Source organism: Pterocles gutturalis, unplaced genomic scaffold (assembly GCF_000699245.1).
Source record: "Pterocles gutturalis isolate BGI_N339 unplaced genomic scaffold, ASM69924v1 scaffold4923, whole genome shotgun sequence".
In the NCBI taxonomy this organism is placed as follows: Eukaryota; Metazoa; Chordata; class Aves; order Pterocliformes; family Pteroclidae; genus Pterocles; species Pterocles gutturalis.
Window position 1 is genome coordinate 1 of NW_010122766.1, and position 10527 is coordinate 10527.

A 10527-nucleotide genomic window follows, 5' to 3' on the forward strand; every position below is an offset into this window, starting at 1 on the left:
CCAGGGCTGCTCCCGGGCCCTCCTCCCCTCAGGGGCCCCGGGCCCGCCCTGAGGGACTCTCGTTCTGGTCTCTGGGCCGAAACAGTGCCGACCTTCGTGTGCTTTGATTTTATTTTTTTTTTTCCCCCAAAGTGTCTTGTATCGCTTTTGTCCAGCAGCGTTTGGCCGTAGCGAGTGCCGGGGTAGGTGCAGGGGGAGCTGCCGGGGCGCAGGTGCCGGGCGGCTGCTGTTCTCGGGACAGGCGAGTTTCAGACACAGCTGTAATCGGTACAATGAAACCGTGCCTTTTTTAAGGATAAAAAACACCAGTCAGCGTAGCCAATGGGTTATTTCCCTGTAGCTGTCTATTCACCCTGTTATTAATAAATCACTTCAGTGTGTTGCTCTCCAAAGATGTCTCCTTCGTGAGACAAGGAAAGCGGTGTGAGCTGTGGTGTGGGTTTGCTAGTTACGTGCTTCGTTTATAGTTTAAGAAAAATCTGTACTATGATCAGAGAGCTGTCTGAAAATTCCATACCTCTCTGTATGTGATGGTGTGAGGCATCAGTTAAATGTCTTTACTGCCCCAGGTTCTGCAGTTCTTAAGAACTCAGTGATGCAGTGGTATTTGTAATGATATTACCATAACAATTGTGGTAGAAAGCATAATTGTTATACAATACACTTACTTTGTATTTTTCAGCAGAGAAAAATGTTCTAATATGGTTTAGTTTTAGTAGCAGTCTGTATTCTGCTAGTGGCAAACTATTAAATTGTTTCTTATATTAATCTTTCTGGTTTTCTTTTTAGCTGTAGCTTGAGTTAAAGTGGGCTGAAGCTCCTGAAGCCTCATAATGATGCCCTTATCTTTTGAAGTGTAATTGGACTCCTTTTTTCTACTTACTAATTCCATAGGGTTTAGTTTCCAGGTGTTTACAGAAAAAATGTACAACGTCAACGTTTTGTGCCTCCCCAGATTGTCCTCGGTCTCAAGTTATTTTTTTCTCGCAGTCACTGTATTGCAGCATCTAAGATAATGTACATTTTTCTGATTTTAGTAATACTTCACATCTCTTTATTATCACCTGAGGCTCTTGAGATTATTAATATGGGGTTGAAAGTACTCCCCCTATCCCAGAGTGTGTAGTCCCACCCACAGATGAGGACTCCAGGAAGTAATGTCAGGGATTGCTTTTGGTGATGTGGCAAAAAGTGTTCTGTTTAGAATCCAATTTATTTTGTTTGGTTTATATCTTGAAGTGAACTGTAAAGCTTAGTTGAGCTTAACTGAAAAGAAAAAGATCTTAAGTTGGTAGCAGAAGCATGTACTGAAAAATAATTACCTTGGTTATTTTTTTTTTACCTGAGTTCAGAATCCTGGCCCCTTTACTATGCAGTTTTGCTCACAGGTAAAATTTTCTGTGACTTTTCTGTGACTGCTAAGCTCTTCATGTTCAACAGACAGATAAACTTGAATAATTCTAGCAGTGAGCAGTGCTTTGGTTTAGGTACTTACGGAAGAGTTTTTTGTCTGTAACCACTCGTGTCCTGGACTTAAACTTCTTCACTGTCTCATTATTCAGTTTTTAAAAATCCTAAGCAGCTTTAAAAAATATATTTATTTTGGTTTTGTTCTTTGCCTTTAGAAACTGAGGTGACAGGAGGGTGGTGCTGCAGTTCGTATCTCAATGCTTAGATGTTATAACTCAGCTCCTCCCTTCTCAAAGTGAAGATGTCTAACAAGGCTCATTCCCGCGTTTCTCTGTGGACTTGTTTTTGCCTCCCTAACATGGATTGGATCCTGTCTTGCCTTTATAAAACACCTTGTTCTTTGCTTTCTTGACAATTTCTTTTGGAATAAATGTCCTCTGTTTAAGAACACTTTGCTAAAAATAATTTGTTTCAAACAGGAAAATCCAAAAGAGTATCATGTGTAAATGCTGGTTCAGATAATGTACTGTAAAGCTTCACTGAGCTTACATTTTCTTTTAAATGTCACTTAGGTATCATGTTTTGTTTCCACAGCAACCATGTCAGAAGGGGACAGTATTGGTGAGTCTGTGCATGGAAAGCCTTCTGTGGTCTATAGATTTTTCTCCAGACTTGGACAGGTTGGTTTTCTGTAGGGTTTTTCTGACTCCATTAGAAACAGGTCTCAGTGCAGCTTCTTAAACTCATTACTATTTGGATGAGTTGTTAAAATACTAAAATCTGTGCAAAAGACTTCTTTTGAAGCCTTTTAAAAATAGATAGCAAATATTATACATAGCTTAATGGAATATTTAATTTGAGTTTATGTGACATTGCACAGTGAAAACATATGTTGTTATTGTTAAAAATGAGGAGTGACTTCAGATTTCATGTCAGATTCATCTTAAGGAAAGTAAACTTGCATAAAATATTGAAAATTTAAATTGCTTTATTGATGCACCAAGCATTAGGAAATTTTTTTTTTGCCCTCGTAAAAATTTAAAACTTTTCAAATGCTTGTAAGTATATTTATGTTTAATGAAGTTTATTTGTAACTAAGAATACAAATGTTTCACATTACTCTCCTTCCCAAAATACTCTTCACAAATGCTTACCGTTTCTAATGCTATCCCGTAATTGTAGGTCATGTATTTTACAGATGTACACCTTATATTTCTTCCTAGATCTACCAGTCCTGGTTAGACAAATCTACTCCATATACTGCAGTGCGATGGATTGTAACTTTGGGTCTGAGTTTCATCTACATGATTAGAGTTTATTTACTGCAGGTAAGAAAACTGGATTTACTGCTAAAGTAGTTTTAGAAATCATTACTGTTCTATTTTTTTGTGTTAAGAGAGTGTTTGAAGTATGGTGTTACTTTGGAATTACCTATGGTGTCATGGAGCACGCAGTAGAAGGTAAATTAATCTGAAGAAAGAACACATCTTGTTGGTGCTAAACTTACTGCTTTCAAATGGAGAATGTGCAGATGCTTGAGGATATTCACCTGATGGCAACAGAAAGTGGAAATACTCCATTAGTTCTGATGAAATGACATAATAAAGCTCTGAAAGCTCTGTTGCAATTGAGTTTTTATTTTTAAAGCTGTGTAACAACGTGTTCAGGAGCTAGTGGTTACACCTCCATCTTGATGATGTAGATGTCTGCATCTCGAACGTAGAAACCAAATGCCTGAGAAAAGCTTGCGTATTAAATCCATCAGTACATGAGGGGTTTGCACTTCTCTCATGTTCTAAGACTTGTTTGGATAAATATTAAGTTTACAGTACTGTACCTTAGAAAACATGTAGCTTAAAAAGGTTAAGTTTTTTAATCTTGCTTATTTGTATTGCAGTAAGTTTAATCAGTATTTATGTGGCTTTAAATTAAAACTGTTACATATGTTATGTCAGTACACAAATAAAGATTCATAAAGGAGATTTCATCTTTTCAGAGTTAGAATGCTTATTTTATACAGTGAGAATTTTTAATATTTTTTTTTATCAAGTCCAGAAAACTTTGTGTTAATGTGAAGATATAGAAAAGCATTTCTCAAGGAGTCAAACAAACCAGGTGGTTTGATCTTGTTGAAAAATCAGTATCGGAAAATGGTTTTCAGGAAGACTCTAATCTTGGCTCTCTTTTCCTCCCCCCTTCAGGGTTGGTACATTGTGACATATGCCTTGGGAATCTACCATCTAAATCTCTTCATAGCTTTCTTGTCGCCAAAGGTAGACCCCTCCTTAATGGAAGATTCAGGTATGATGAATAGTTCGATTTGTGATGATTTTGAACTGTAATTGGACTCTATGTGTAACAATGAAAGGTGGTGGGGGTTTTTTTGTTTGTTTTTTAAGATAATTTTTAAAAAATCAGGAGTCTGAACAGTGTGGAAAACTAGTGTGAGGGGGTTTGTGGTTTTTGCTTTTTTCTTATGTTTTTTTCAGATGATGGTCCTTCCTTACCTACAAGGCAAAATGAAGAATTTCGGCCTTTCATTAGAAGGCTCCCAGAGTTTAAATTCTGGTGAGTGGATTTGTCTGCTTGTGCTCTGTTTTTGAAAAATACAAATATCTGCATCAAATTAGTGGTAGCTGGGGTTGAAGCATTAATTCATTGTTAATATTATTTTTAAGGCACTCTGCCACTAAAGGAATCCTGGTTGCTATGGCATGTACATTCTTCGAGGCTTTCAACGTTCCTGTTTTTTGGCCAATCCTTGTGATGTACTTCATTATGCTATTTTGTATCACTATGAAGAGGCAAATCAAGGTAACTTGCCAAGAATAGATGGTAGCATTTGTGATGTCAGAGCTTACAGTATTGATCCAAACTGTCCATCCAGTTGAGCACTTCAGAAGTATTAAATGTATTGCACACACTTCTTCACTAGAGGAACTTGAACAACTAGCACTTGAACGTTACAAAATTTTATGCATGCTTTGAAAAGGTTTTGATCTTAGAATTCAACATCTGGTTTTTATACAGGATGAGTCTTGTAATTTCTCATCCACTTCCTTTCTTCAGTTAACTGTGGCTATTTTTAATGAAGGGGTCTTGTAGTATCTCTGATGGGTGAAAAGGGAAGTTCTGACAAGTTAATGCAAGAAAGTAGGTGGAGAGAAGGGGAAGAACATAGGCAAGTCGTTCAGACCATTTTTAACAAATTACTTATGGATTATTGGCATTTCAAAAGGAGAACCATTTTTCCCAGGCATTCAGAATTTTGGATAGGTACTGTTATTCAAAATTGTAAAATAAAGATTATGGGGTAGTAAGGAATTAATACCTGTATGCTCCCTCCAATTTCCTGTGATCCCCCAATCAGTACTTCACTGTGCTCTGTAAATTGTTGGGTATACTCAGATTTGAGATGTATCAGATTGGGCTCACACTCCTATTTTGATGTAAACGGGTATATCATTAGCTATTTCATTACCTTTACAATACTGAAGAACTGTCTTTCTAGAGAACTTTGTAATTTACAATGTGTATTATAAAACATTTTTGTAAATATTAGGTAAGTTTCTTGCCTCAAAAAACTATCTTTTCTCTTTACAGCACATGATAAAGTACAGATATATACCCTTCACACATGGCAAGAGGAAATACAAAGGGAAAGAAGATGTGGGAAAGACCTTTGCTAGCTAGAAGATGCAATCAACCTGTTGACCAATTCTGCTTCTAACTAAAGGAATGATTTTGAGCCATTGTAACAATGCCTTTTTTCTTCATAAAAAATGATTAACAGAGTGGTGACAAAGCAGTTGAATTTTCATTATAAGAGGATCTTGCTCTTTTTATCTGAAATATCAGTTTCTTGAAGAAACTGGCATTCTAACCAAATTGCATTGAGTTTGGTATCTTTTGTAAGAAGTTGGAGAATCACAGAATCCCTGGATGTTAGAGATTGGAAGGGACCTCGAAAGCTCATCTAGTCCAATCCCCCTGCTGGAGCAGGAACACCTAGATCACCTCCCACAGGAACACATCCAGGCGGGTTTTGAATGTCTCCAGAGAAGGAGACTCCACACCCTCTCTGGGCAGCCTGTTCCAGTGCTCTGTCATCCTCACCGGAAAGAAGTTTTTTCTCATATTCAAGTGGAACCTCCTATGTTCCAGCTTGAACCCATTGCCCCTTGTCCTGTCCCTGGATGTCACAGAGAAGAGCCTGGCTCCATCCTCCTGACACTCACCCTTTAAATATTTATAAACATTCATTAGGTCACCCCTCAGTCTCCTCCCAGCTCCCTCAGCCTTTCCTCATAAGGGAGATGCCCCATTCCCTTCATCATCTTTGTGGAAGAGAAACTTTGGATAATCCCGTGGATTTGGGATAATGTATTTCTTTCAATATCCATTGCACTGGAGAGATTCATGGCTTAGAGTTGGATATTTTTACATAGTTCTCCTGCTCAATATCACCCTGAAGTGCTGTGCACATATGTGGAGGAAAAGCGTAAGATGGCACACATGATGCTGTTTTCTGCTTCATGGCCATGTGCTGTTTTCATAGAAAAACGCATTAGACTTAAATAGATGCAGAACTTAAGCCAGTTTTCTAAATGCATGGTATTACTGAGTTATAACCAAACAAATATAGATAGGAATAAGAAATTACTAAATTACGGGGTTGCAGTAGGGGAAAAAAAATATAGCTTCTGAAGTAACTCATTTGTGTTGGGTTTTAATGCCAGTTTCACCATTCCATCTCCTAACATGCTAAAATTGGGCTCTTTCATGATGACTCTTAAGTTTTGTTCAAACTATTACAACTTCCTTTGAGGACCTGGAATTATAAATATATATATATATTTTAATTGTTATTAGTTGGAGTTTCTTTCATACTTAAGGTTTTCTTGATTAATTTAAGATGACTTCATGCAGCCCCTTCAGAATATACCCAAACTGGCCACAGCAAACAAACGGTATGGGTTTTAACAGGGCTTCTCATTTCTATGGGAAAAAAAAAAAAAAAAAAAAGAGATAAATGACCTGCATGTAAACTTTTTCATGTGATACAACTGCAGTTTTATTAAGTGACTTTTTAATTCCAAAATTTATTAAAAGACAGTGTCCCCCTTTACTTGTTCTCTATCTTTATATACATGTATTGATCTAACAGTATTTATGGTTTCTTTACAATAACGGTTACCCTCAATTTATCTTCATGCAATGCCTTTTTCAACTCTTCAGGGAGCATTCACTTGCAGAAAGTAGGAAAAGATTAGCTCTTTGAAGATTCTGAATGGAGAGTAGTGGCAGCTTCAGCAGACACCTAATTGGAAAATGTATGTAGGAACGCTTTCGCCTGATTCTGTCAAATGAAGCCCGTATGGAGCTCTGGAATACAGCCTTCAGTAATCCTGGGAAAACGACAGGTAGTTTTAGTTCACATCGACCTGTTGGGGTTTTGTGTGTTTGTGTGTGTTTGTTTTGTTAGCAGTGTTGAAACTAGTATAGTCAAGATTTAAAATTATGGAAACACAGTTCCCAAGAGGGCCTTATAGAAGTACCAGTCATGGATGCTTGCAGTTTGTTGCTTAAAAATCTGAAAGCCCTGACTTGGAGAAGCTGTCTTCAGGTTTGCTGGAGTTTCTGAATAATATGGGCAAATCAAGGAGAAAAACGTTATGTTTATTAATGTTAAAATTAGCAACTGGGATGACTCCTACTAAACAATACAGTGTTAATGATAGTCATTGCAAATTAGACATTTTTACTTCCAATTAATTTCAAACTTGAGTGGCAGCTTGAGATTAATGCCTTTTCATTCTTGGGTATTCCTAGATGCTCTACGTTCAGTGGGATTAACAGTTTTCAAGTGTGGATTGTAGATGATGTTGAGACGATGGTATAGTTCCCTAGCTGACTCTCTGCATAAACCGGCCAGAGAAGTTTGATGGCATTTTGTTAAATTTTTCTCTGTTTTTATCATTTACAGTGCTAAAAATAAATTACCCTTACAGAATGCATGAAAAACTTGGCTTGACAACTTCACAGATACTTCCCAGTCATGGTCTGCTTCCTATTTGTGTTTATGTGCAACTGAATGTTTTTCCTTACTATTTTCTCAGTAAGATCAGGCGATGATTTCCCCAGGTAGTCACGTTCTGATTTGTGATATGGACCGTATTTTTTCTTCCACTGTTGCCTTGAGTTTTAAATAGGTGAGGGATGCCTGAAAGTTTTCAGGTGTAAGAAAGGGTTGGTATTGCAGCTGTGAAAATCCCTTTTGTACAGGAATGATGAAGTGTCCACATAGTTACCAGCAACTGTTTTTTACAGTTGATAGTGACGTAGATAGATCAGTTTCTGAGGATGAAACTTCTCTCTGCACAGTGGACATTCTGTCTACAAAAAGAAGATAAATTAGACATACTGAATTGCTGTATTTAAAAGTTAAAAAAAATCCCAAATATAACTTTAGCTACTTCCAGAAAATAATCAGCATCCATAATTAACCATTTTTCCAGTCCAGTTTGTGATGCAAGCTTAACCATGTAAAACATTCTATGATAGCCTAATTTAAAGAGCAACTTCAGGTAACATGGGAGCTTAAAATATGACCTTAAAACCACAGTCATTGTGCACAGCATACACCACCTTCACCTGGAAGTAACTTCTTCATCTTAAAGTGACCTCTCAGATTTTCACCTTCAAGGAAGAAGGCACTAAAGTGCCTTGGTGAGAGAAAGGGTATTATTTCAACACCCAGGCTGAGAGGTAGAAATTTCACCATGTTTACCCCCTCCAGCTTCCATTTGTCCTTCTGTACTTACTCTGGTGTTGCACCACTCTGTGATGCATTCCCAGCAGAACAGGTGGCCACAAGGTGTGGCTGTTGTGTGTCTCCGTTCTTCCAAACACAAAGTGCAGCGGGAGTGGTGCCCAGTAGTTCTTTCCTTGGTCATATTTCTAATTAACATAGTTATATATTAATTTTATTTAGCGTGCTTGTGAGAAATATTTAATAACACAATCCTAAAGTAAACCCCATCTTCAAGTATTAACCCTTTTTGTGACAATCTCAAAAACGTGCAAGCAAAGCATGAAATCTAAGAGAAACTTAAAACAGCCAGGAACGCATCAAACGTTACATTATATCAGGTTCTAACATAAGTTGAAGTGTCACTCCAGTGTTGTCCCTGTTCATGAAAGCTATTACATTCCCACCACTGCTTCCATCTCTTTCTTAGTAAGCAAAAATCATCATACTTCTGATGAGCTAGGTTGCGGTGTAGTTTCCATTCCTGCCTTGCTCTCTGCTTCTGTTTGAAGCTGTACATCTGAACACCAATTGTTAGAAGAAGATGGAAGAGTGAAATTATTCCAAGAAGCTTGTAACTCGTTCGAACGCTCTGATCTTCTCCTTGTGGTCCTCCAAAATGCAGCTACATAATTCACAGAAATAGAGATGTTTCGTTACTGTGGGTTTCTGAAAGTATGCTGCTTCCCCCCCACCCTATCAATAAACTCTTGAGCTGGGATTCTTATTTCACCTCTTTTCCACGTTGATGTTGGGAATTGCTGAGGAGTCTTCTGTCTATAGGCATTTCTGCGCCAGGGGCTGATTTTTTTGGGGGAAGATACTTACTGAAAAGACTATGTGAAATTAAGCTCTTCGTATAGAAAAATGCAATATAAATGTGTTCTGATTTTTGTTCAAAACTGTATTTCAGTATTTCCTGTGGATTTATTAAGCCACTTCAGACTTTTTGTGTCTTTGTAGAAGACTAGATAGTGTCCTGAAGTTATGTAAGTTACTAACTTCTGACGGTGTGTTCACATTCATTAGCTATAACTTTTCAACTGCAGGGACTTGTAACCCCTCCACACAGCATCAAAGTCTTCCCTGCCACCCAGTCAGCTCTGCCCGTATTACGACTGGCTACAGCCAGATGCTATATCCCTTTTACACACATGGCATCCCAAAAGAGGCCAAAATACCGCATCTTCAAACAAAAACACATCCACTTACATATCTGATTCCTGTGATTCTTTTAGACAGGTGATAAAAAGTGCCACTTATGTAGAATACTGCCAGATGTAGTCGATGAAGCAGAGGTACGCATTGTTTAAGGACATACACAATCTGTAGGACTGTTTTCTTCTGCTGTGCTGTAAGCTCCCCAACCTGTCTCTGTATCCAGTTTCGTATTAAGGTCCTGCTGGATAAGCCAAGCACTGGGTTGCTCTGCGAGGTTCTGGAGTCACCAGCTTCTGTCTGCAGCTCGTGTTCCAGATGCAGCAATCCCTTTTCTAAGCAATAGGGTACTACAGTATGAAGGGAAATTAAGATGGCCCGTCGAAGGAAGGAAGGAACCCTTTTCTTGGTTGAGTCGACTTGGACAATGTTAACGTACTCTTCACCCAGAGTCTGGTAACCTAAATAACGCGTGGAACAGAAGACAGGCAGGGTAAGATGGTAATTGCAGTATCATTCTCTGTGTGATTGAGAGCGGTGACAGGCTGCTCGGGTCAGCACACACCGGGGTCTGCAGGTTCAGAAACAGTTACTTTTTTTTTTTTTGTGTTGAATGAGGTGAGCGTTATGTTTACATCATCTGCAGCATCAGTTATCTGCAGTGGGTCTAGGCTTAAAGCAGGGATAGTTTTTCATAGTGTCATGCATCCCTTTTTGAAAAAGATCTTTTGCTTTTGAAAGAACATCTATCTGGATTGCTAAATGGCTGCGTTTTAACCCCAACTGGGGACAATTCAGTGCTTTCATATTTAATAAAAGCCATTTATAGAAAAACAAACTAACAAAGAAAATCCCTGTCACGCAGGCTCGTTCCAGGCAGCACCCAGGACACACAGCTCGTTTTTCAGTCAGAGAAATGCGAAAGAGAAGTTACCGGGCCCGTTACCTGCCAGCGTGGTCAGCACGAAGTAGGCCACGTCCGACAGCAGTTCGATCTCTTTCCTCCATTCCAGCCACTTCTTGGCACCTGGGGGACACGGATCGCTGCCGTGACTTCACCTGAGTTTCATCCCAACCCCTGCAGCCCCGGATTAACCCCCCTGCAGCCCGGACCGGCCCGCCGCCGCCACCCGGCCCCAGGTAGCGCG

The 10527-nt window shown here is 38.8% G+C and overlaps 2 protein-coding genes across 3 annotated transcripts; one reads left to right on the plus strand and one right to left on the minus strand.

Annotated features, from left to right (window-relative positions):
• The first annotated feature begins 1625 nt into the window (after window positions 1–1625).
• On the plus strand, window positions 1626–5317 carry RER1 (retention in endoplasmic reticulum sorting receptor 1). 2 transcript variants are annotated; one of them, XM_010077614.1, is made up of 7 exons: window positions 1626–1705; window positions 2005–2090; window positions 2634–2738; window positions 3612–3711; window positions 3900–3978; window positions 4089–4224; window positions 5014–5211. In XM_010077614.1, exons 2-7 carry the CDS (start codon window positions 2010–2012, stop codon window positions 5101–5103), a joined length of 591 nt encoding a protein of 196 aa, XP_010075916.1. In that variant the 5' UTR covers window positions 1626–1705; window positions 2005–2009; the 3' UTR covers window positions 5104–5211. The 2 variants fall into 2 exon arrangements, with proteins under 2 accessions (XP_010075916.1, XP_010075917.1); XM_010077615.1 differs by lacking the exon at window positions 1626–1705 and having other exon boundaries at window positions 2014–2094; window positions 5014–5317.
• Window positions 5318–7734: 2417 nt separating this feature from the next.
• On the minus strand, window positions 7735–10406 carry PEX10 (peroxisomal biogenesis factor 10; the record flags this gene model as incomplete). Its single annotated transcript, XM_010077616.1, has 5 exons — window positions 7735–7806; window positions 8235–8370; window positions 8671–8846; window positions 9434–9840; window positions 10326–10406. Coding segments are annotated over 5 exons (872 nt in total), but the record flags the coding sequence as incomplete, so codon positions are not given.
• Window positions 10407–10527: the final 121 nt, after the last annotated feature.